The sequence below is a fragment of the Copadichromis virginalis genome, linkage group LG2 (genome assembly GCF_057382275.1).
Source record: "Copadichromis virginalis isolate Kocher_CV1m ecotype Utaka linkage group LG2, C_Virginalis_male_GT1.1, whole genome shotgun sequence".
Lineage (NCBI taxonomy): Eukaryota > Metazoa > Chordata > Actinopteri > Cichliformes > Cichlidae > Copadichromis > Copadichromis virginalis.
This window is the reverse complement of record NC_140619.1, coordinates 4,217,198-4,243,520: the sequence shown is the minus strand read 5'-3', so window position 1 is coordinate 4,243,520 and position 26,323 is coordinate 4,217,198. Positions and strand designations below refer to the sequence as shown.

General features: G+C 38.9%; 2 protein-coding genes and 1 long non-coding RNA gene across 3 annotated transcripts in view; 2 read left to right on the top strand and 1 right to left on the bottom strand.

Annotated features, from left to right (window-relative positions):
- LOC146716827 (uncharacterized) overlaps window positions 1-26,323 on the bottom strand; it is a 51,313-nt gene that overhangs the window by 24,713 nt on the left and 277 nt on the right. The window contains exons 2-3 of the long non-coding RNA XR_014922282.1: window positions 23,452-23,533; window positions 23,176-23,244 (exon numbers count right to left, since the gene is read on the bottom strand). This is a non-coding gene — a long non-coding RNA (uncharacterized LOC146716827). The remainder of the gene's footprint in view (window positions 1-23,175; window positions 23,245-23,451; window positions 23,534-26,323) is intronic.
- Window positions 11,487-19,742, top strand: spon2b (spondin 2b, extracellular matrix protein). The gene is made up of 6 exons (XM_085468649.1): window positions 11,487-11,590; window positions 12,656-12,916; window positions 13,276-13,499; window positions 14,618-14,809; window positions 16,134-16,320; window positions 18,708-19,742. Exons 2-6 carry the CDS (start codon window positions 12,682-12,684, stop codon window positions 18,884-18,886), a joined length of 1,017 nt encoding a protein of 338 aa, XP_085324775.1. The 5' UTR covers window positions 11,487-11,590; window positions 12,656-12,681; the 3' UTR covers window positions 18,887-19,742.
- On the top strand, window positions 22,123-25,818 carry LOC146716828 (transmembrane emp24 domain-containing protein 11). Its single transcript, XM_085468675.1, has 5 exons — window positions 22,123-22,409; window positions 23,182-23,273; window positions 23,411-23,536; window positions 23,661-23,807; window positions 24,044-25,818. Exons 1-5 carry the CDS (start codon window positions 22,280-22,282, stop codon window positions 24,191-24,193), a joined length of 645 nt encoding a protein of 214 aa, XP_085324801.1. The 5' UTR covers window positions 22,123-22,279; the 3' UTR covers window positions 24,194-25,818.

The window sequence follows — 26,323 nt, the reverse complement described above, 5'->3', positions numbered from 1 at the left end:
TGATTACGTAAGAGCATGGTAACCTCCCTAATCTTCCCAACATATGGCTGTGAATTAGTGCTTAATAGCATAATACTTGAATTTCACTCACTAAAAACTGAAGCACAACTTTGCAGAGAGTCTGTATCAGACAGCAAACCACATCATTTGCCAGTAATTCCATTTAAAATGCTCCAAATGGCAAAACATCACAAACATCATTCAGTTGAGTGACTCGAATCGCAGACGTAAAGACTAGCACAAACCGATCAGCTTACAGCTCTCTTTGTCAGCATACCTGTCAATCAAAGCAGCTGAATTTCCTATACTGAAGCCTTAATGGTATCCAAGTGTGACGTAGTCAGACTCGAACGTCAAGGAATGTGGTAGGGAAGTAGACTACTCAGGTGGCAGAGCAGGTCAGCCACTAATCAGAAGGTCGGTGGTTCGATCCCAGGCTGCCTCCTGGCTGCATGCCCAAAACATCCTTGGGCAAGATACTAACCCCATGTCTGCCTACTGGTGGTGGTCAGAGGGCCCGGTGGCGCAAGTGTCCGGCAGCCTCGCCTCTGTCAGTGCGCCCCAGGGCAGCTGTGGCTACAATGTAGCTCGCCATCACCAGTGTGTGAATGTGTGTGTGAATGGGTGAATGACTGAATGTAGTGTGAAGCGCTTTGGGGTCCTTAGTGACTAGTAAAGCGCTATACAAATGCAGGCCATTTATCATTTCCAAAGGCGAGCAATTTATTTACAGTGAACTGAATTTAATGTATAACTAAACAAAACGTTCCCCCCCAACAACAACCCCAAAAACCCTCACCAGCCCATGGATCTGGTAACACAACTCACCTCTCCTCTCTGCTGCATCTGGTAAAGACTGGCTTTAAATAGGGCCATCAAAGGTTTTTAAGGATAAACCATCTAGGGATAGTCAGGTTATAAAGAGTCTCCACTTTGGTGGCCTTTTATTTGCAAACTGTAGTTCAGCAGTGGTTCAGTTTGCACTGATGCGGTTTAGAGCTGAGTGTGAAGTGGCAAGAATGAGAATGAGCATTTCCAAATCCAAGACCATGGTTCGCAACCAGAAAAGAGTGGACCACGAGATTGACATACAGTTCGCATTGCCAGAAGAATACAGTAGAAGCAATCTGTAGCATTTCAGGTTTGAACTGAAATAACATTGAAGATCTTGGTCACAATAACAACATCCATAAGGAAATCCACATGAATCATTTCTGATCTCACCTGAATCACATAACAGTGTTGAGGTTAACAGCTCCAACTGCAGTTGCAGTCCACACATGACAGGTGTTTGGGATTTGATGTTATGTAAATACAGTGTTGGGGAGTAACGGAATACATGTACCGCCGTTACGTACTTAAAATACAAAATATGAGTAACTGTATTCCGTTACAGTTACCGTTTAAAAAGGTGGTATTCAGAATACAGTTACTTTGTTGAAATAAATGGATTACACTGCGGTACTTTCCTGTTTCATTTTGTCGCGGGTCAGGACTGTTTGGGTTTTGTTTGACAGCTACGTTCTGTTGTTCCAGGCAGCGTTACGGTTCCCATGGTTACAGGGCGACGCTCTCTCTCTCTCTCTCTGTGACTGTGTGTTTCCTGGGTGAGAGAGCGCCTTTTCGTTGTTGTTGTTGTTGTGCTAAGCTAACAGGCAGAATGCTACAAGCATAGCTCTAAAGAATGTAGCCTCATGGGCAGTGTAGTCCGTGTTGCAGGGAGAATGGACTGCCATACACGTTATGGGTCTGTGAGCGCGAGGAGGGAGAAAAAGGGGAGTGGAAAGGTACGAGTTGTCATCGAGGAGAAACGGGAGCTGGAAGCATGTAAATATAATAATAACCACTGCAGCCAAGAAGAGAGCCTGACGAGCCCAGTTGTAAGTAAGCTATTAAGACTCGACTGTACACCGTGTTCCTGTTTTCCTCCGAAAACAATAAGTTCCGTTGGAGCAGCCTTTCAACGCCTCTCTCTGTCTCTCGCAAGAAAAGTTGACCCACACAACAAAGTAAAGCTATTTTTCGGCTACGAGCCGACGGGGACCCCGCCGTATTAGTCAGAGGTCCCTTTACTACAGTTCAGAGTCGCGGACCTTCAGTAATAGTAATAAATCACACAGCAATAGTACATTCACGTTGTTGTAAAAAACATGGTAATATATTAAGTAATCCAAAGTATTCAGAATACGTTACAGAATACATTTTGGGGCATGTATTCTGTAATGGAATACATTTTAAAAGTAACCTTCCCAACACTGTGTAAATATGATACGAGGCGTTAAATACCGCAATGATGTGAGGCTATGATTTTGTGGCATGTGGTGAAATATCAGAACCTAATTTTTGCATTTAGTGCAAGAGTCTCATCCCAGTCAAACTAAACAAGCACAATTAGATATTTATACCACATAAGAGTCTGGAGAGAAAACGTCGGGCTTTTTACCTCTACAAATTGACACCTTTCAGCTTTCCAGTGTAAACAGTCTTCTGCTATTGACCATGGACCTACTCCAGCTGACCAGCTGGGGTTAAAATGTCTTTGTTGCTTAGGGATTAGAAACTTTTGTTGATTTTTTTTCTTCTTAAGTCTGTCCAGAATGTAAATTCTTGACTTTCTAGCCACAGATCTCCTGCTCCAACTTCCAGGCTAGATTTTTGTACTATTAAACAGAATCAGTCTTTGGCTTCAAACTCATAACTGATTATAATGTATAACTAAATCAAAATCAGAAGAAAGCATTTATTCTGGAAGACTTTGTAGTGTTACCTCTATTTGTTAAAAACATCGTGATATGCTTCCAAGGTTCTACAAAATAAAAAACATTCCAGGGTTAACTGGTATCTTGGATTAGTAATTCAAAATATTATTAACTAAAACAGCCACTGTGTGATGTTTTTCAGAAAGAATTTTCCTCTATTCCAGACTACCAAACATCTAGTACTTACTTCTGAGAAATATTGACTGCAACGCCAGTATTGTCTGATCAAAACAGAATTCCACTGGCAGTCATGTAAGTCCACATTTTATTTTGATTTTGTCATCTAAAAGCAACCCAGCTCCACTGCTAATTCACATTAATGATATGCTTGCAGACAGCTTTCCAGGACACTATCTATTTAAAAATTAAAAATCAGGTCATTCACCTTTGAGCTCTTTTTCAACATGTAGAAGGCTGCACAGTTCAGCTTCACACTGTATATATTTATGTATGTATAAGTTTTTGCTGCACAAGATAAAAAAATGAGACTTCATTTAACTGGGACTTCACACCCCATGGTTTCTTTTAAACCACAGCATCCCTGAGTGTCAATAGCACAGCCCTGGGCCTTAATGTTTAACTGTTGTTCCCACTTCCTCCCTCATTTGGTTCTCTGTGCTGCCCATCTAGATATGTCAACAGAACCCATATGGAGAAAACCAAAACCAGCTTTAACATTGTTTTCTTCTCCTGTGGAAATGCATTTTGGCACTTTTGCAGGATGACAAAATTGGACCACACCATGTCGTTGTTGAACTGACATATATCAAGTAAAAAAAAACCCAAAAAGACCCCAAAAACACTGACGAGTGAAACCTGCATTGAAGCACAGGGCTACTGTGCTGGAAAACTGATCTCTCTTTTTATGTCTTTTTTTCTTTTTTCTTTTGCTGCAAAGGAGCCCTGTAAATCATGTCCTTTATACCTCCGGCTGGGGGTTCAGTGCCTCACCACAGGGTGGGAGGAGAGCATGATGGGAAAAACATGATGGGATCTTACTTTAGTGCGTCAGACCAGACAGCGGGAGAGAAAAGAGGGAAACGAGAATGAGAAGCTCCAAACGGGTAGAGAGACAAAACCAGCAGGAGGGTAAAATATTGAAATACAGTCAGAGAAAGACAAATAAAGACACAAGACTATGAAGACATAAAACTGCAGTAACAGTAATAAAAATTAGACTTACTCTTTCAAAACATTTTAAATGGCCAGCTCGGTAACTCTTTAACTCTGTAATAGCAAAAGGGCACAAAATGTAATGATATACTAAAACATCAGCCATGACCTACTCAAAAACAAAAAGGAAGAAAAAGGGAAACCGATACATAAATCTTCCTAACTCCTTATTGGTTCGACCATCATTTTTTCAACAATAGCACAATTTTTGTAGCTGTGTTGTATTTGTAGATTTAAATAAATAAATTAAGATACAAATGAAGTGCAGACTTTCAGTTTTGGTTCATGGGTTTTAACAAAAGTAATAACTGTTTCTGAAGTAATAGTCATTCTTATATACAGACACTCATGAAGGATCAAAATTAATTGGAGATCCAGTTTCATGGCGAGATGACATCTGTTTTTATTCCATGAAAAATTAAGAACATAAAAGTTCTCGAGTTGATTTCAACTGAATAAATGAATGTATTAACGGAACGCAGTGGCTAGCTCGGCAACACCAACAGGCCTGAAAAACCACAGAAGGAAACTGAAATGCACGATGACTGTTATTTTCTATGGTTAAGAAAAACAACTTGACATCTAACAAAGAACACTCTCAAAGAGGTAGGTATATCATTGTCTAGGTCACAACTAAAAGATGCTTTCAAGACTATGATGGAAATGGAATGTGTCAAACATAGTTTCTCAAGGTAAGGGTATTCTTTAATGGTCAAGTCAATCATCTAATTTGAACCCATTGGAGCCCACCTTTCAGTTATTAAATGCAAAACTGAATGCAGAAATACCAACAAACAAGCAACAACTGTAGGTGGCTGCAGTAAATGCCTATCAGAGGGTCTCAAGAGACGAAAAACAGCATTGGGTAATGGCCATGAATTCTGCAAAGGAGTTTGATCTAAGTACCAAGATGGAGCATGAAAATGATTATAGAGCTTATAGTGGTTGCTAATTTTCCACCCTTGTCCCATGTTTGTAGATATTTTTGCCAGCAAATAACCTTTGATAAAAAAAAGATTTAAGTACTCAAACTAATGATAAATGTTGCCTTTTAACCTGTGAGTAAGCCTCATTAAAATCATCATGTTTGAATGTCCCCACAAGAAAAAGTACTGTGACCTTTTCATGGGCCCTAGCGTTTTTTAAAGTTTAAAAGTGTCTCCTACTCCTATGGCAGATATGGTTGAACAAAAGACAAAGAACGAGAGAAGACAAAACATGTATTTATTTATAAGGGATACTGTACTTCATGAAATGAGGGCTTGCCAACCAACAATTTCAGGATCTGGCACTCAGGTCATGGAGGCATTTCAGAATTTTAAAGTATACCTAGTGGCCATCTGATGCAGTTTTTTACAATTTTTCATATATAATTTCTCTTTAGGGTTTTATAGCCACCAACAGTTACTCGCACAACGCAAGCTCTCTAAGAAGGCAAAGAAAGGCTTGCCAAAAAATAGAAATAGCAAATGTTATTGCAACTAAGAAGTAAATGACACGAGTCACTAACCACAGCGCTTCTCTCCTCTACATGAACCCTCATGTCTATTTGAAGTTACCCTTGTGCAAATGTTCTCTGTGAAGCTTTTAAAAGCCTTCCAACAAAACCTAGACGACGCAATCCAGGTGCCAACTGCTCGAAAATTGCCACAAAAGACACAAAATCGAGTAAGAGGAAGCTGGAACAGCAAGCTCAGCAGCTGTGCGTTCCTTGTGGTAAATTTACGTGTTGTGTTTTAATACTCTTCTGTCACCTAATACTCTAAACAGAGCTGTTCATCCATAATTCTCAGATATAAATCGCTTTGGTCTCGACATCTAATATTGGCTTGTCTGAATGTGGTGGGTTCTGATGATTGATTGCACAAACATTCAACAAAGTCAGTTATAATATTCTGTTCCTGTGGAGGCAAACGGTAGGAATCATGAATGATTCATTACAGAGTTAAGGTAGGTCAGAGGGTTTATGCGATTAAACTTTTTTTTATTTTTAGAATTATCATTATAAGAATCCAAATTTAAGATCTCAGTGATTTAAAACAAGTAGCAATTTCAGACAGACATACAAATGGGTTATATGTTTGTGTCATCATGTAAATAAATCTGGGACTCTGATAGTACTGCAGCCACATGTCAGCAAGCCATGTGCTACATAGATACAAAATACCACAATCAAACTTGTTGTCTCTTCTTTCTGTGCTGACCTGCTGCATCCATTAGACGGGGCGTGTGCGTGCACACACACACGCATATGCGCAATTTATCCAATAATGTGCAAATTAATGCACAGGCACAGATTGCTCCCACACAGCTGAGGAAATTATTCCTGGAAATCAACAGCGATTATTACAATAACAAGGACCTGGGGACATGCTGAGTGAAGGCTTGTAAAGAGAACAGTGTGAAAAAGGTTATATAGTGAGGAAAGGGTCTAAGGAGCTTGGAAAGAAAAGCGTCTGGACCTGGAGACGTTTCACCTCTCATCCGAGAAGCTTCTTCAGTTCTAAGGTCAAATGGTGGAGAGTCCCAGATTTAAACCCAGTGGGAGTTTCCCCCCACAGAGGGACAAAAGGACCCCCTGATGATCCTCTAATCATATGAGCCAAGGTGTGAAAGCGGGTGTGGGTCACAATCAGCCAGGGTTTCGGGTGAGCTCATTGTGAAACCTGGCCCCACCCTATCATGTGATTTCCTGAGGTCAAATGGCCCAGGATGTGAGTGGGCGTTAAGGCGTCTGGGAAGGGATCTCAAAACTGGATTATAGATGGCATTATATATCTGGGATTATAAATCTGGGACTCTCCACCATTTGACCCTTAGAACTGAAGAAGCTTCTCGGATGAGAGGTGAAACGTCTTCAAGCAACTTAAAGAAGTCCAGACGCTTTTCTTTCCAAGCTCCTTAGAGTACGATGACCTGGATGACTGAGAACCTTCACAGACATGGTGAGGAAAGGTTTCAGCTCGAAAAGGAACAGGTCAAATATATATATAAATATATATAATGAACGACTGATGCGACTTTTGTTTTAATTTATTACAAGCTGTTACGTGAAGCACCGCACGCATCTCTGTGTGTTCAAGTCCTGACACACGAGACTCTAGATTTGTTTGTGTCCTCGTGTGCATGTCTGATTGCGGATATTTCTTAGAAGCCAGGACGACAAAACAATGACCTCACATTGTGTCACTACAGCAACCCTGGCGACGGACCAAACAATAACATCTCTGTTATTTTGTTTACAGGCTGTACGGTCCATTGAGTGGCCTCATGGTTTGCATCAGGGAGCCTTCAATATCTTCACCCAGTCGCTGAAATCAATGCGTTCAACTCTGTTTCTTACTTTCTGCTAGAAAGTTCAGTGATGTTACTTGGCTGCAAAACCAATTCCAGCTTGTAAACCAAGTTTGGATAATATTTCTTAGCCGTCAAAGTTTGTGTCATAAAAAGACTGAATCTGTTTCATAACCTGATATGAGCACTAGGTAGGCCACTGGGTGCAGCCAGGGGTGAATAGTGTACTGGATGATCTGACTTTTGGCTTGCAAGATAAAGAAAAAAATCATCCACTTTTCCCTCTGTTGTGCTATAAATTCCCAGAGCAAAACATTCACACTCCATTTGTCAACTCTAGTGAGTGTAGTGCAATCATTGTGTCTGTACTTCCAAGAATAATTGGGACAGTGCCTGACAGGTTCATAATTAATCACAAATGATTTAATTATTAAAATAGTGCTTAAATTTAAGCAAATCTAAGCTGCTAAATGGTTTAATAGGGTTATTAAAGCATTTAGCAGCAATAACTTGAAGTAACGTTTGGGCTCTCACATTATTATGGAGGACTTTTGGCCCACTCTTCTTTACAGCATTGCTTCAGTTTATTCAAGTTTCCAGTTATTCATTTATGCACAGCTCTCTTAAAGTCCTGCCACAGCATTTCATTCAAGTTGACATCTGGATTTTGTCTGGACCAGCAACTTTATTCTTTTTTTCTCATTGTATTCTGTATACAATGGAGTTTGTGGTTGACTCAATGACTGCAATGGTACAGTCACTGAGTCACTGATGTTTTGTCATTGGCTTTTTGCAATGTCTCTGAAGGTTGCACGTCTGTCTGATTACACATAATTCTAGTCTTTCTTCTTTACAAGACTGCATATTCATAGTTGTTGAAGAACATTATAGTGTTTCATATAGATTGCTTTTTTTAAGAACCCAGCAACATTAATTGAAAAATATATTAATGACTATTCCCTAAAATTACATTTGACAAAGTGAAAGTATCAACAACAATTCTAACATAGTAAATATTCCATTTTCATAAGCTGACTGTAAATAAACTCACAACTTAAGCTCTTTACAGCTTCGGGCATGACATTGTTTTATTTTTTGTTTGCCAGCTGCCAATTTCCACAATCTGTGAATTAAACCGTCTATTTTATTAATTCTTCAATTCATTTAAGAAGAACTTGGTCTTCAAAATTGCCATATTACTCTTAACTTCAGAGTCCTGGAGTCTTAGAAATTTATAGAATACACCCACCTCCATACCACAATATGTGCCTATATCCTTTACACATGCGACCGACTTTGGCTGGAGGCCCTTGTTGTCTTTTCTGAATGTTTTTTCCTTGATTCTTGATTTTTTTTCTGCATAAGATGACTTACATGTCAGACCTATGTGTTTCTAAATCAAGGCCAGCTAGTCAGGGTCGACCTTATATGATGAAAAAGTAGAGCTGAAATGGGTGTGTCCACAGCATCCCACAGTAACAGAAGAGACAACAATATAAAAACAACTTGAACTTGGACAGTGTTTCCATTTCTCTCTAATGCAAAAATATCAAGATCCCTTGCCCACCATTTTCTCAAAAGCCCTTTATTTATACTTTCATTATAAAAATGGTTTTAGAGATATGAGCCCTCACACAACCACTCTAAGTGCTTTCTATCTAACATTCACATGCATTCATACAAGCAACTTGGGGGTAGTATCTTGCCTAAGGGCTTTTGGCGTGCAGACTGGAGCAGACAGGGAGTGAACCACCAACCTTCCATTTATGACCTGTTTTACCACCTGAGCGACAGCTCTACATTTCTGCAGCAACTTCTTGTTTTTAATCTCAGTAATGTCTGTAACAATAACCTCTTTATTGTTTTAGTTTATATTTCTCTGACAGCTGCCACGAAACACAAATGGAATTTCAAAAAGGACAATAAACAATATAATAATCCAATATAACTAATCCATCTGTAAATCTCATCCTCCACTCGCTTGTGAATAAAACCCTGAGCTACTCAAACTGGAGGCCATCACCTGATGAAGCCAGGTGATGCCACCAAAACCACATCGGCAGATTAACAGAACCACAAAAAACAAAGACAATATCTTGAGGCCATCAAAGCACAGACCCTGTACCACTTGGCTACAGCAGAGTATTATAATTATAAGAATTATAAACAGAATTGGTGACAAAGCGCAGCCCTGGAGAAATCCAACATGCATTGGCTTTTGCTGTAGTTTGCAACTAGCCATACTCCTGTAGTTCCCCTCATACGATATCTTGAGGGACTTGGTCAAATGCCTTCTTCAAATTCCCAAAACACCTGAGGACTGGTTGGGTAACCTCACACACACCCTTGAATATTATCCAATCCAGGATATCCAGGATAAAGAACTGGTCCACTGTTCTGCGACTACAACCTTTTAAATGGAACCATCCCCTGCCAATCCAGCACCGCCACCGCACGCAACACTGCAGAGATGTGCCAACCAGGACTTCCCAACAAACTCCAGAGCTTTTCAGAATTCAGGGTGAACCTCATCCTCCCCTGTGGTTCTACCATTAAAGAACTGTGTGACTATGCCAGTCATCCCCCTTGTCTCCACACACTGCTTTCATTATAGAAAGTGTCAGTGGGATTGAGGAAATCTCCAAGGGGTTACTTCCACTACCTAACTATATCCTCAGCTAAGTCAGCAGCACTTCTTCCCCATCCTGAGTCACTTGATACTTTGCCAGAATTACTTTGATAAAACTGAGCACACTCCACCACTGTCAGCTTGGGTAATGAGGGTGGTAATGAGTTAACTTTTCCTTTTCAAATGTTACTGGGTCAAAACAGACTGAATTCTACAGGCCAAAAATTAAATCGTGGAAATGAGGTTGAGTGAAGGCAACTGGTCTGTGTGTGTGTGTCTGTATGTGTGTAGGTGTTTTGGTTGAGGGTTTTTTTTTTTAAAGAAACTTGACCATATGGAAATCATTACATGTGGGCTGATTCAGCATGCCAACATATTTTTGTGTTTGCACGTGAGTGTGGGTCTGTCACCTCCAAGTTCAGCAAGTCAAGTACCACACCCCCAACCTCCACCCACACACATACAAACACAGAGACATAACAAAATGTCCTCAGAAATCTGGCTTAGACTAAATATTTGACCAAACAAAAGTAAAAAGTATCTTGCATACAAATACTAAAGTATGCTCTATAAGCTGACTGGGAGACTAACACAATGGGAGAAAACTGCAACTGTTAGTTAGGTTTCCTATAGGCGTGGAACTAAAGCATATTTAACAATACTTATTTATAGCCAGTCTAAGCCAAAGTTTGATCAAAAACACTCAATGCTTATCATATTTTTTGTAGAAAACATGCGAGTTGTTCTAAAAGTGTTCAGAAAATAATAACAAAGAATCATGACACTGTTACAATTAATGTAAAATCTTCCAGAAATAGTTCGGAAGAGTAGCTCTCTGAACAAAGGTGACCAATCATGGTAATCATTGCAACAGCTCAATACAATTTATACAGTTTAATACAAAACACAGCTCATCACTTTTCAAGTACAACTTAAGCACAACTTCTTAAACCACTGACTATACTAGATCAGTAAGTTTTTTGCCAATCACTTACCAAGAGCCACCAAAAACACAATCTTGTTGTGTCTGAAACCCTGTAACTCCTCTGCATTTTGTAATATAATGCTGACTGACTTTATAAGCCCCTGAAAAACACATCAAAGAAAGTATGCAAATTGACAACGACATAGGCAATAAAACTTCCTAGGTGACTTAAAAAGCAGCACTGGGACTGGATCTAGTAGCTCAACTGAAATTCAAAAATGTGACCAAGAAACCGTTAGAGAATAAGTACACCATTAACCTCATTAGTCATATATGTAGGTTTAGAGAGCTACAGTATCAAACTGTGAACTGAAACTCTAACCACGGACTGCATCGGACCCCTGGCAGTGCACGCAGAACTGCTGAACGCATTATTCATTTAATGGGATACTTATAAAGAGTACGGGAGAGAGGAGGAGGCGGGTGAAGGAGGGAGAGCCAAAGTCAAAGGGCATGAAGGGGGCAAGGAAGTCATTTGCATGAAGATAGAGACTGAGTGAAAGCGTGGAGCAAGCTGGAGAGGGGAGTGGAGCCCAAGGGGGAAGAGGGGGGGAAATAGGGGAAAGGAGGGGAGGAAAGCGAGGGGTGAAACTCCTAAAACACATAAATAGGCGGAAAAGGACTTGGAACTTTGCAGTCACTCGTCCCGACAGCCACATCCACAGCTCTCCTCTCCCCTTCTCCTCACCTTCAGCCCTCTACTCCACTCAGCTGCAGTCCATCATTCATCTGGAACCCTGAGCAAACCCAGTGAGTAGTTTCTACAGCACACATTTACCCTGTTTCTGCATAGCCTTCCAGCTAAAAGACTGCTTAGACTACTAATCTACACAAATTGATGGATGTAAGAGTTGAACCATAGGTAGCTACAGAGCTGTGAGCTATTAACAGTTTTTAAGACACAGGACTTTTAAACAAGTACAAAGTATTTAAGTGATAACATATTCAGAGTAAGCAAAGGTGATAAAAAATGTAAATGTAGCCATTTTTAATTTAATTGTAAATATTTAAATTAAGAACAAAATGTTAAAAGAATGGAAAAGCTGCTAATTCTGAAAGACCTGGCAGTGTCAAGATAAAGTGTCTTACTTGCTCAGGGTTAAATACTAAAAATGTGTTGCAATCTATGCGAAAGCTGTTCATTTATATACCCTCTGAGAAGCAGGGATGCAGCACTTGAACTCTTCATTAAACAGTGACACATATGAGCATGAAAGTGATACTGCTAACTGAACGACTAAATCAGAAGACCCACACTGGAGCTTTAATGACAGAGTTCAGGGAAGATGCAGCCATGACTGGAAGAAGGCAATAATGAGATATCCAATGGAGAAGAAGAATAGCTTACTTCTATTTAGTACCTTTAATGCAGGTAATACAGAGATGGATGGTTTAGCAGACTGCAAGTGCGATTACACTTTCGCTGTATGTATCCTAATAAATGTCAGATTTCCTTCTGCCACTTTAACAACGCTAAACTAACTTTACAAGTATAAAAAGTGGAAAGACTGCCTAGAAACAAATGTCCCTTGTATAAAGAAGTTGTTAAACCCAATGTTACTGGTGTCTGATCACAGTTTTCTTGGTGCTGATCTGTCTTAAATATATAAGATTATAAGAATCAAAAAGAATGAGAAGACTTTTATTTGGAAAACCAATATTTATGGTTAGGCCGCTGTTATAAGACCTTTATAAAAGAAAAAAGTACAAAATAGTGTTTACTGTGTAGTAACTGACCAGGTACTTCTTTGCAGCTCTATATTATTACTGACTAGTCTTCCTTCTTTACCATTTTCTTTTATGCACCTCATTCAGGTCTTCTCCCCCGATCTACTCTTATCATGGACACCACAAAAATGACTATCTCCTTCTCTGAGGCACTCTGTCACCTGATTGTCTTGATGCTAAGTCTGGGCCAAGGAATTCATTCGATGCCTGTCCCTACTGACATCCCCATGTGCACAGCTTCAGAAACTGCCCAGTATAGTCTAACATTTACTGGCAAGTGGACCCAGGCAGCTTTTCCTAAGCAGTATCCTCGCTACCGTCCTCCTGCACAGTGGTCAAATCTTATTGGTAAGTGCATCTAACCTAAGGCAAGTTATTAGTCACATTATTTTCAGGTCAATGTGGCAAGATCTATTGGGTGGTTGAAAAACAGAAAGCTACAACATAAAATGTCTTTTGAATAAATCAGAAGAGGAATGCACCAACTGTTTACTATAGAGTTATTAAAAAACAATCCTATTTTTTATTTGTATCACATTTTACCCACTAGTAGGATGTTATACATCTGCCCAATTCAGTCCAAAAACACTAGAAAACAGTCACAGAACTCCATTAATTTCCCTTTGCCAAGATGTACTGTACATGATCTCACTATTCAGACTAACACCTGCTGAAACAACAATTTTTCATCCTTTCTTTTCCATTAGGGGTGACCCACAGCTCTGACTACCACATGTGGCAACGTAATGAGTTTGCCAGCAATGGAGTGAGGGAGTTCACGGAGAAAGGTGAGGCTTGGACGCTTGTGAAGGAAGTTGAGACGGCCGGTGAACGCATCCAGAGTGTTTATGGGATCCTCTCCGCTCCCGCTGTCGTGGGCGGCACAGGCCAGATGAACACTGAGTTTGAGGTCTTTGCCAGGCACTCCTTTGTAAGTTTCTCAACAGGGCATTAAGTGCATGCAAGGCTTGTCACTGACAGGTCAGCATAGATAAGGTGGTGTGAAGAATTCCCAAATAAGCACTTAGAATCATAGCTCTGTTTAGCCCAATAATAAAGCCTTACAGATAGGTACCCAGACCAAACAGGTTTCAAATTTGACCATAATATAAATAAACTGTTTTAAAGTGGAAATTATCATTCTAGGAATCAGCACCACATCAGATTATACAATAACTTCCACTGTAGTTTGCAAAGGTTACAAATATTTCGGTGTCAGTGAAGTTTTCAATGTTTCACTGTTATTTAAATTTCATGTAAGTGCAAATAAGAAATTTGGTGTAAACTCGGACATTATTTCTACTGAAGATGTTTTGTTGCTATGTTATATATTATATGTTAATATATATATCAAAATTGCAACCATTTTAAAATTTGCATCCAGTGTCTTTGTAGTCAAATAATAACCTGCCACACTACTTATAATTGTTCATAATATGAAGTTATACTGTGAGAAAAACTGCATAATGCCTCTTTAATTAGGCTGATGCAGCAACAAAATGTTCCTATAAAACAAGCTCCTGACAGTTATTTTTTCCTGTAAACTACACCAAAAAGCGAGCTTCTGTAACTGTAACAAGTCTAATTAATGTCTCTTCGAATTATGTAACCTCTGCAGAAGTTTGCAGTTAAACTTCCCACTGATGAGTCTCTGGGTAGCTAATAAAACCTCTGGCACATCTGACGAAAATTTGTTAAGCTTGGAAAAAGCCAATTGGAAACATAAGATGGTCACCAAAATAAAAGCAAGCCATGCTGGAACAAAAGTGCACTTGTAGAGTGGTGGATCCGGTACAAGACTACGAATCTCTATTATGTCATGCTTAAAAAAAGAGCATATTAATGCACAATAAAATAAATCATTGTAAAACACAGACATCATATATGATTTAGAAGTATTTAGTGGTCCTTGAAGGAGGTTTGAGAATTAAGATGTTGGAAAGATGTTTGGAAAGGATTTTATTATGTTTTTCTTTCCTTTTCTATTCTCATCTCTGCCTGTGGCTACATTTTAACTCACTTCTTATGTTTTACTTTCTCCATTCACAGCTGTCATTTATTGTACGTATCGTCCCAAGCCCGGACTGGTTTGTGGGTGTGGACAGTATAGACCTGTGTGATGGCGACCACTGGAAAGAAAATGTGTCAGTGGATCTTTTTCCATATGATGCAGGAACTGACAGTGGGTTCACCTTCTCGTCTCCCAACTTTGAGACCATCCCACAGGATAAAATCACACAGGTGGGCAGCACAGGTGCATGAATCCATAGTAAACCCGGGTATTTAGAAATCCTGATTGTCAACAGCTAGTAATGAAAACATTAGTGTTTCTATTAGACTCATACAGAGATGCTGTATTGAAGTGATGTACAGCAACACTCTACGGCTGCTGAATTTGCCCAAAAATTACAACACTGCTTTAACAAAATAAACTACACTCATTAGAATATTTATTTCTGCACATTTCAACCAGAAAAAGCAAAAAGAATAGAGACATAACTATAAGGCTATATTTAAGGTAAATTTAAACATAATTATAAGTTTTAAAATGCATCCCTCAACCAATAACATGGTGTAAGTCTTATCCATCAGTACACTGCAAGCACAATGGTCCAGGGATAATTTAGGTCTGGTCAATACCAGCATCTTTTTTTCATATTTAAGACGACTTTTTCATCAGCTACAAATGTTAAGTTAGCTGGTTAGACAGTAATGTCAAAATAGTACAAAAAACTGAAAAAGACTATGAATAAACAGGGAAACAAAACAGAAACTTTCTGACTTTTTCACAATTTGGTCATATTGCTGAATTTATATTATAATGCACTACAGTGGAACCCCGACTTATGAAATTAATTCGTTCCCGAGGGTCTTTCGTAAGTCGAAAATTTTCGTAAGTCGAAGCACCCATCGCGCCTTTTGAGTGAACGATAGGCTATAGGCTAATTGCTAACTGGAACACCAATACGTCGTTCAAGTGAAACAGCAAAGCGCAAGTACGAAAGCCAAGGGGGTTGTCACATGATTCGGAAGGCATTGTGGGCATTGTAGGCATTCTGGGCTCAGCCAATCACAGCCAGCGGATTTCGTTACGTGGGCATTTTGCCGTAACGCGGGCAGAAATATTGCTGCGAGTGCCTTCGTAACTTGAATTTTTTGTTAAATGGGGTATTCGAAAGTTGGGGTTCCACTGTATATGGAAATCATCACCAGGCTGAGTTCAGTGAGACATAACAGAAAATCAATTAAAGTGTAACTAGTAAACTATATGAGAGTATTTGAGGTTTAGTAATGTTGATAAAGGTAATTAAGCCACCACCGACACAGCTGTGTGCACTATCTGCCTCCAGGAAGCACCTAAAGACATTTATACTTCCCTAAATCCTCCAGCAAAAATCAAAAGAATATGGCAGCTGTTGCCGTGATACCAGCTTTCTTCTCTATTAAACTGTAATTTCAACTTTTAGTATCAATTGTAAGCCCATGCAGCAGCAAAATCAGTCTGAAGAGGCTTGTTACAACACATATCTTGATAGATATTCCTTGTCCATTTTCCTCTTCACAGATCACTTCCTCTTTCCCTAGTCACCCAGCCAATTCCTTCTTCTACCCCCGCCTAAAGCACCTACCACCCATTGCGAAGGTCACACTGACCAAAATAAAGAAGACCAATAAGATCATCAGCCTGCCCATGGAGCCCACTCAATCCAACCAGCTGCCAACAGGAAATGAGATTGAAGATAAGCTCATAAGTAAGTCTGAATAACAAGTAAATGAAGAATTTCTGTTTTTATATGATTCATCTACTTTCTTTGAAACATGCATTTTACAGCATAGTACAGAACACAATAACAAAAGCTAGAACTCAAGGATGTGGCAGTTAACATCTCAGTTTGGTCTCAGTTTCACACTCACTAGAGTCCTATGTTTTGGGAAATGTTTATGGGAAAATTAGGAGCAGTCGTTTAAATGGCATCATGTCCTCCTTTATGTCTTAACACAGATCCATGCGTGAACCATTACTCGCGTAACCCCGGTTCTCTGAAAACTGAGTAATCTACTGAGTGACAATTGAAAGAGAACTCTACACAGGGCTCTAGAGTGCGACCAATTTGGTCGCAAAAGCACAGTGTTTCCAGAAAACACATTATATTATATAAATTATTATAAAATTTGTGTGCGCCTAACTTTTGTGCCTAACTTTTTAAAGTTAGGCGTACCGGTACGCCCATGGCAAAAAGTTAGTCTTGAGCCCTGCTACATTAATCCCAATCCTCAATGGTTCTCAATCTGACCTGGTTAACACACCAATAGGGATATTTTTATCCCCATATATTTATCTATGTTTTATTCTGCATTCAAGATACTGTCTTGGCAGCTACAAGTCATTCTGGTGACAAACCCTGAATGCATCCATAACTGAATTAGGCAAACATATGAGACAAAGACAGACTTCAGAAGAACACCAACTCTATAGTGTCTTTCTTATTCTACTGATACTATATATATTATATTTGTTGTTAAAGGCTAAACTAAAAGTATATACAGAACAAAATGAATACAGAATTCTACATGCTTTGTCAAACTCAGGTGTAAGGTTTTAACATAAGGCAGGGACTTGCTCATTTTGGGGGAATTTAGGAAACATTACAGGCCACACACAAACTAAACTGTTTCCAACCAAAGACCAGAAAATCCAAGCCAGAGTCAGGGTACCAGAAAATACCAGAAACACATCTGGCATCTAGTATAAGAGGCAAAAGATGTGTGATAAAAGATGTCAAAGAGTACTTTATGAAAACTGTGTAGAAATTATATACAGTAAATTTTTAGTCATGATGCCAAGTGGGACATAAACACTGGAATTTATTTCATGGGTGAAGCTGGATATGTGGGTTCCGAGACTATTTAAGACTCTTCTGTAGAGAAAGGAAGAATACAAAGACATCTTGGAAAATGTACATGGAAAAGCTGTATCAAACTAAAAGTTAGCAATGCAGCAGACAAGTAACTTTGTGTGAATGATGCATGTGATAGGGAGGGCAAAACAGCCTTTTATAAAAGCACAATTCACCATGGAAAGTCTAAATAGATGACTTGACTGGGAAAAGTTTTTTTAAGGGGGAAAAAGTAATAGATAGCATGTTGGGGCCTGGCAAAAGAGCTGACAGAGCATTAATCAGAAGCAGGGTTGAGGGTAACTGCAAGGGTCTGAGTCAGCATCACAGACTACAAGACCGTTCCCCCGACAACCCATCAACAAACAACAGAGAATGGCCAACAATCTGTTGGGGTTTCCTCCCCCTGTTCCCAATGCTCCATCTTACCCTTGTGTCTGTTTATCCTACCCCTGTCATTATCCCTCCATCGTATTTGTGTATTCTCCCCAGAGCTTGAACAAAACTTTTCTTTAATGATCAGTAAGCACCTGTTCTAGATCTGTGAGACACTGATGGAAAATCAGGTTAAATCATCTTTGCGTTTCTGCAACCTTTTGTCACATTAACCTTCGCTTTGTTATTCTTGAACATAAATTTTAAAGGGAGTTATCAGCCTTTCACTTGATATCCAAATGTCCATCTATGCAGCTTCCATACAACCTCCCTTCCTTCTGCTTTTCTACTCTCTAACTGACAACTGCGATTCATATCAGCTGCACCAAGAGCTTGACTGAGGTACATCAGCAAGTAGTCTGAAAGCACCAAAAAACATGATGTGATGATAAGACTTTAAAAGGATTACATTTTTATTAGGTTAGCTGAAAAAGCAGAAAGTCAGAGGATGCTTCCTTACCCTCTATTATAATTGAGGTGTCTCCTAATAAGGGGCTAAATCATGATCTGTTGCAGAGGAGTCATTAAGTAGCAGCACTGTTTACTCTGAGGCAAAATGAAAATTAACTCCAGCAGTGCAACCACTCAAAGAGTCTATAATGAGAAAATGTGGGTTCATAAGCCCTACACACAAAGCACGGCAACACCCTTTAATAATTTTGTGTTATAAAAAGAAAAGAAGATTTTCCTGATTACGACATATTACTCATCTTATAAGTCATGTGCAAAAAGTTAAGAGCAACAAATTAGCAGAATGGAAACCTGATTGTTAATATGATTGCTATGCTGCCCGCCCTTCTCTGCAGATACCCCTCTGGACTGTGAAGTGTCAGTGTGGTCTCCCTGGGGCTTGTGCAAGGGCAAATGTGGAGAGTCAGGCGTTCAGCACCGCACGCGCTACATCATAATGCACCCAGCCAACAATGGAGCAGCCTGTCCCCTGCTGGAGGAAGAGCGGAAGTGTTTCCCAGACAACTGTTTATGACTAGGCCAGGAAAGGAGGGAAAAGAAAGAGAGGAAGGAGAGGAGAAAGAAGAAGGAGAGGAAAGCCAGAAAAGGGAGGAAAGGACGAAGACGCAACAGCAACAGTAAAAGGTCCACGATTTAATCACATGAAGTTTAACCATCACAAACCAGCTTCCATCGGCTCTCCCTGACCAAACTGTTTCTGTGGAAATCACTAATATACATACTGATTATGTGACTGTTCAACTGGGAGAGTGTGCCTTAAAAAAAATCCTTAATCTTCCCTTCATATTGATAGATCTGACAGCACTAAAGAGGTGTCGTTTGGCAAAATAGCCATTAGACACCAATTCAGTTTTGGCAGATGATCAAAATTGTCTGGGGAGAGATCAATGCTGTTTGGTAATTAGAAAATGAGCTGAAAACACAAGTTGGCACTGTAATTGGATTTGCTTTGACACTTCTGAAGATCACAAATATTTGTTTGCTACTCCCAGCAGCTTTTATTTAGAGGATTTAGAAATAAATCCTGGCATAAGATCCAAAATTATACAAATTATATCAAACTAAGAAAAGGTGGAAATACGGTGCTTCAATAGCCCCATTAGCAGAAGTAATATGATAACAAAAGTGACATATACACTTTCCTAAATTTAAAACATAATGTTTAAAGAAACATTGCGCTTGTTTTCCTAAAGAAAATGGATATATTTATTGACAGGATTTTAACCTGTAGTGTACAGCATATGAAATCTGAAATAATTTGTATTCCTTTACGTTACTGAGTTAAAACAGAAAAACTTGCTTTGTAAAATACTAAAACACTAAAAATATGTGTATTTTTTTTGTAAAGGTCAATAAAATGTAAATACAACTTACAATACTGTTTCCTCTTTGATTCCTGTTTTCTCAAGAAACAAATGGTGGCGTCGTTTAATTAAAACTGTCATGGCCTGTTGATTATCACCTTTAAATATTAGGCATGCATTAAGTTAATATTACTGATGTTGCGTTTGCAGGATCCAATGGAGTGTAGAGGACAAGCTGACCTCGGTTCACACAGTTTTGGACTGAATTCACCCTAATGAAGTGTTGGTCATAAAGTGAACACAAGTGATCTCCAGTGATTAAAGAGTTCATGAAATGTTTAGAACTCAAAGTTTAAAATCTTAAAGCAAGAAATTAATTTCACATAAAGGCTATAAAGCATAAATCCTACTGCACAAAAATATATATGTACATAGAAAAATGACCTTTTCTTTCAGGGCACGATGAAGACGACATAATTTTAAGTAAACGATATTAGCGTAAATATGTAGAACAGATATTCCCACCAAGCCAGCACTGAAACTACAGACGGCAGACTGAATAGCAATAAGAACTAAACATCTGGGACATGAGGGATGTCCTTCCGTTCGGAATGACGAGGGAGAGGAAAATTACTGAGCTAAAGATGTGTGTTTTAGCATTTCTATTGTAGGTTCACTAACTATGTGTTAGAAGTAAGAGTAATGTAAACATCCAGTTTGGTGCAATGTCACGAGAAATATCCCTGCTTTGTTTGTGAAATTGAATTTTTAACAGACACAGTATAAAACCTGTGGTTATTTTATTGGTATGATAAAAGTACTGATTTACTATTCAAGCTTCCTGTAAAGTTACCAGAGTGTGGGATGAGAAGGAAATCTGATTCTTTGCTTACTTTAGAAATGACAACTTTTGCAGATGCTAAATATGAGATGGGTTCATTCAGTGTGTGTGGGAGTTTTCTCTGCATGTGACCTCATCTAAGGTAAACATATGGCATTTTACGCAATGGACTTGATTACATTTCCTACACTGATTACTAGGGATGGGTATTGTTTAGGTTTTATCCGATACCGGTGCCAAACCGGTACTTTTGAAACGGTGCCGGTGCTCAAACGGTGCTCAAACCGGTGCTTGAAGAATGGAGAACACAAAATTGGTCCCAAAACCTCTCATGTTCAGCTGTTTTTTTGTAAAAAGATAACAATGTTAGCCTTTTCTGCAGCTATAGGGGATTTATGGCATCACTCTTGGCTGGAAGCAGTGCTTAAACAATGGAAAAAACACAAACTTTGTCCAAAAACCTCTCATGTTCAGCTGTTTTCCACTTTTTCTTTGGTCATTTTAGCCTTTTTGGCCAGGGTGAAGGGAGCATCTGCCATCAAACAAGAAGACAGCAGCATGTAGCTATGATGATGTTTGCTAGTTCACCTTACATGCATTAATATAATAACGTGGTTAGCCTACTCAACGTAAATTACACACGAACAACATTAAGCTACTCACGCAGAGAAGAACGGCTGCTGCTGCATCATCATCCTCATCATTTCTGCTACACTGGCAGGGCTAGGGGCCAGGACTCTCCTCTTCGGGTTTTTGGGGGATGTTGCTAACTCCGATATGTGCACGGTGTGAGGTCTCACAGCAAGCTATCAAATACGGCGCATTTCTCGGCTTTTAAAAAAACGCTATGCGTCGCCAGGTGTTTCATCGGATTCGAGGTGTTACCTCCTTTGACAGTATCATAGTATCAGCTTAAAGCACTTGTTGCTGCTGAGTTTGCATCTTTTGCTGTGAAGTACAGCCAGACTTTTGACCGCTTCGCCTTGGGCATTTTTAATCTGTAGCTCTGCTCTAAAAGAAAGTACGTACCTGGGCCCGCCTACTATCCTTGGAAACTTAAAATGATTGGCTAGAATCTAAAGTGTATCACAGCTCAGGAAAAAAAAAGCACCGAAATAAAGCACCGAAATGTGCGCTGCTTTTCGGTCTGGTTACTACCGTTTATGTCAGAACCGGTGCCATCATTTCACCTGATACTGGTACCCATCCCTACTGATTACATAATGGGACACTGTCAAACAATCAACTTACTATATTACAATGTGCTAATATTTTGCATATAATTGTCCTTTGGTACTCTAAAGTACAGAAAAAAACTGGAAAGCACCTTCTTGAATTTTACTGAGGTAAATGTAAAGTACATCCTTGATAAACACACAACATTTTTTATAAGTGACACTACAAATTGTTATATGTGACCAAAAGTTCATGATGCTTATTCCTACCTCGTGTTAGTGTCAGAATATAAATATAATCTGCAGTGAAACGAAGAAACAGCTAGATACCCTATATCAGGTACATGCTTGCCATTGCAGCTTTTCTATTGGTTGCCAGGTTAACCAGTTACAAAATTACCAGAATAACTTGTCACACAAAGTAGCACCTGTGAGTTTCTCACACTCTCACATATGGACATCATTAGATGGAAAATACCTCAAACTTGAGCTAGAATTTGCAGATCTACATAAAGGCTCTACTGGAACTGCAGGCAAAGCATTAGGTCACTGTTAAGTGTAATCTAATAGTTTGCTGTTAACATAAAATGGGTTTGCAAGGCACTGGCTTTCTCCTTCAGTGTTACCTGATGCTGGCTGCTGCCATGTTTTTTCATCTTGGAGAGCAGGAGGAGAAATGCATCATTGAGGAGATTCCTGAAGACACACTAGTGACCGGTGAGTGTTTTAGATGGGGAAAAGTCCTCCTGAGTATCATTTATGATACCCAATCATAGCAATAAAAGTGGAATCAGTGATTGAGGGTGAATGTAATTATTTACAAATGTTAAAAACCATGTGATTTTTGAATCACACAGTAGCTTTACATGCACAATATTACGTTTCTAATTTGAGCAAGTGCAAAAACCATAAAAAGCTATTCGAGCCTTGTTTTAAATGAAACACTTCCAATGTATCCAGTAGTTAAATGAATACAATAAAGAAAGAAATATAAAGAGCATTCCACCAACTGCAAGGTTCATGGAGTTGGAAATCAAAATGAGTGCTTTTTAAGATCTCCTCACGAAAGAACCTCATGAAAAAGCAGTGTATTTAAGGATGTATAACCAAGTAATAACACCTGGGTACACAGCTACCTGAGAGTCGCTAAAACAAACTGTATTTGGTTCTTATTTACCACACGGCAGTTCAGTGATTCTCTCTGCAGTTTTCCATATTTACTGAGCTGCATGTGTGCCAGTGTTTTGCGATACTTTACATTACTTAACATTTCTCAGATCTTTTTTCCTTGATGTTCATCGCAGACTATTTAAGACTTTTTAATGATTACGGTGAGTTTTGATAACCACAGAATAAACTGGAAATGATCAATCTTATCATAAGCATATGTCACGAATCTTGCAAGCTTGCTATGGGTCTTTGCAGTTACTGTGTGTGTAATTTTGTTTGTGTATATGTCTGCACTCATGTGTGTGTCTCTTACCTTTAGGCTTTTTTCTTTTGGAGCCTTGGGATGTGAAGGCGTTATCAAAATTACCTCAACTTGGCCTCACTGTGACAGTAAAAGATTCAAACAGTGAGGTACTGGACTCAAACTTGAATGTCTTCACATGATGTTACACTAAAAATATGTATCTTTGGAAATGAAAAAGAAACAAATAAACAAAAACAAGTGCTTATTACAGCCTAATAATAATAGTAACTTTCCTACTTTTCAGATTATGTTGTCCAAGCGATATGGGAAATTTGGTAAATTCACCTTCACAGCTCACACTTCTGGTCAGCATCTTCTATGCTTTAAAACAAACTCGACAAGTTTTTCTGTCTTTGCCCGTGAACGTCTGGTGAGAAACGTGGACACACAGAACAAATGTTATTCAAAACAAAGCAAAATACATAAATGGACTCCCCGTTTAAACACTGACTAATAGTTAACATTAACTTCTGTTTATCAATTTTGCTACACAGAAGCTACATTTGGATGTACAAATGGGAGGGTTCACAGTTGGTCACAATACTGATAGGACCAAGGACAGCATGGAGGCCCTGGAGAACAGTCTTAGACACCTGACGGAGCAGATGATTCACATTACCAGGCAGCAGGAGTTCCAGAGGGTAAATAAATATTTTACTGCACTGTCTTAACAGTTGTTTAAACCTGACATACAGTAAGGAGACCAGTATATCAGATATAAGCTTCATTTTACGTCAAGAATTGTGAAGTACTTTTTTCCACTGCTACCAATGAAGGAGAATATATTCATTTTAAAATGGTAAAATTACATCATATAACAGGTTATCAATTCTATTCTTCTCTCTTTCTTTTTATTTTGTTGCCTGTTGTCATTCAGGAGAAGGAGGAGGTATTTCGTCAGATCAGTGAGAACACCAACAGCAAAGTGTTGTGGTGGGCTGCAGTGCAGACCTCCATTCTGCTGGTGGTTGGTTTCTGGCAGATGAAAAGACTCAAAGACTTCTTCATCGAGAAGAAACTGGTCTGATGAACAACTTTGACCAGCCTCATTGTTTTTACTTTTATTTCACATACCTGTACCAGTGAAGTTTGAGTGCTCTAGGGCTATAATGCTTAATAAAAAGGCCAGTTTTTACCAAACAGCTGGTGCGATGCTCTAGAGTATGGTGTTTAAGACTATTGTATATACAGTTGTGGTATGAAGTACATACATTCGTCATGGGCATGAAGTTGTGGTGATCTGGGGTTTTAGTGATTTCTGTGAACTGTGGAATGACTGTGCAGCACACATTTTTAATGATTATAATCAAAAATTGGGTGCTCAAGTTTCAATCTATTTTGGATTTCACAGGGTCACAATTATACATGTTGGATCAAATATATACATATACCCCGAATCATATTTGATTAGCAAGACCCTTCTCAAATTGCATCCGCCACTTTTAGTAGCCATGAAGTTATAATTTTGGCTGGCTATTTCACCACTCTACTTGGCTAAATTGGTAGGTGTCTTGTAGATCGATTGCTTTCTTGGCAAAGATCCAGCTTTTAGGCATAGTTCACAAATTTTCAATAACGTTGAGGTCAGGGCTTTGGGAAGGCCACTCCAGAGACCTAATATTAGCCTGCTTTATCAATTCTAAAATCAGTTTTGATGTGTTTGGGATCACTGTCCTGTTCTAACACCCAATTGCATTCAACCATCTAGTTGCTGATTTGAGGTAAAGTTGAAGAATTTGGAGGTAGGCCTTCTTCTTCATTATTTTACCCACTTTGTGCAATGTACCAGTACCACTGACAGCAAAACAGACCCAGAACATGAGGCTACCACCTCATGCTTGTTAGCTGGTAGTGTTCTTAGTTAGAGTCAGGGCTTCTTTCTTGGTTGGCATTCTCTCAATGCATGGCGATATAAAACTCGCTTCACTGTTGACAGTGACACTAGTCTTCCAGCAGTTTCCAGTTCGTGGCAGGCTTGATCCTCATTCCCCCGGTTGTTCCTCAACATCCTAACCAATTTTCTTTCATGACAGTTTGTGTCTTCTTTCAGAAGAAAGAAAAAGTGGTGAAACATCCAAATAACATTTGTACAATTGTTTGAACTGATGATCTTGGAAACTCCAGTTGTTTAGAAATCATTTCCAAAGATCTTCCCAACTTGCGTAAATCTACAATTCTCATGTTTAAATCTGAGTTCCTTGGACTTTCTCATTGGTCAATCTAATCAGTGGTGTCAATCAAATCGTTTTTATGCTAAAAAGAGAAACTAGCAGTTGTAGTTAATCATGATCACAAAAGTTAACTGGCCTTGGTCTTGTCAAGTTAAAATACAGCATAAAACATTTAGCACCGTTTATTAAAGCACTTAAATGAATGTGGACATATATTTGAGCCTGCATGTTTTCTCTTGATGTCGTGGATTACAGAAAATCCTAAATAAATAAATAAAATCAAGATTTGGGTGCATAGAGCTTGAAAGTATTTAAAGATGTATGCTTTTCACTCTGGAAAAAGAACAGTTCAAAGACACGATTAAAAGTCCAAAGTTACCATGAAACTCATGACCACGATGAATGCATGTAAACTTCTGAGCACAACTGTATCCTTTGCAAATTAAAATGTGAAAAAATTGCATAAAAACTTGGAATGGTGCTTGCAAAATTGTTTTTTTGTTTTTTGCAATGTTTTTTGTTGAATAAAGTATTGTTTGAGGCATTAGGTCATTGTAATCTTTGATTTGTGTGACATTAACTCAATATAATCGTTTATATTACTGCAATTTTGCCCTAAATAAGGTGAAAATCATAGACAGCAATTAGGAAAATATACACAATGTTTACAAAGGTTGAATGTGTTATAATTAGGTACCATGATTTTAGAAAATATAAGCTAATAGCATAAGAATCATCATGTGATTATGATGCATTTCACTCATAGCTTACCTGGTGTTCAAATGTCCAACAGGCATAATCTTAAATAGGTATTTACAGGTTTTCAGCAATTTAAGTTAGAAGTTGGACAAACAGCTTCAACAACAATTGACCATCAGCGAAAAGGTGAAGTTACCTTTATTATAAGCAGTGAGGACATATATTATCCATTAATGACTCTGGGAGTAGGACAGAGCTAATATAAGCTAAATTAGCCTTTAGCTTCA

What these genes read in the sequence shown, in the direction of transcription:
- spon2b (XM_085468649.1), top strand. Translation starts at nt 12,682, where the DNA reads ATGGACACCACAAAAATGACTATCTCCTTCTCTGAGGCACTCTGTCAC. An exon ending in TCTTTGCCAGGCACTCCTTT is followed by an intron (nt 13,500 to 14,617) that starts GTAAGTTTCTCA and finishes CTCCATTCACAG; the next exon opens with CTGTCATTTATTGTACGTAT. An exon ending in GATTGAAGATAAGCTCATAA is followed by an intron (nt 16,321 to 18,707) that starts GTAAGTCTGAAT and finishes CCTTCTCTGCAG; the next exon opens with ATACCCCTCTGGACTGTGAA.
- LOC146716828 (XM_085468675.1), top strand. Translation starts at nt 22,280, where the DNA reads ATGGGTTTGCAAGGCACTGGCTTTCTCCTTCAGTGTTACCTGATGCTG. An exon ending in TAAAAGATTCAAACAGTGAG is followed by an intron (nt 23,274 to 23,410) that starts GTACTGGACTCA and finishes CCTACTTTTCAG; the next exon opens with ATTATGTTGTCCAAGCGATA. An exon ending in TCTTTGCCCGTGAACGTCTG is followed by an intron (nt 23,537 to 23,660) that starts GTGAGAAACGTG and finishes TTTGCTACACAG; the next exon opens with AAGCTACATTTGGATGTACA.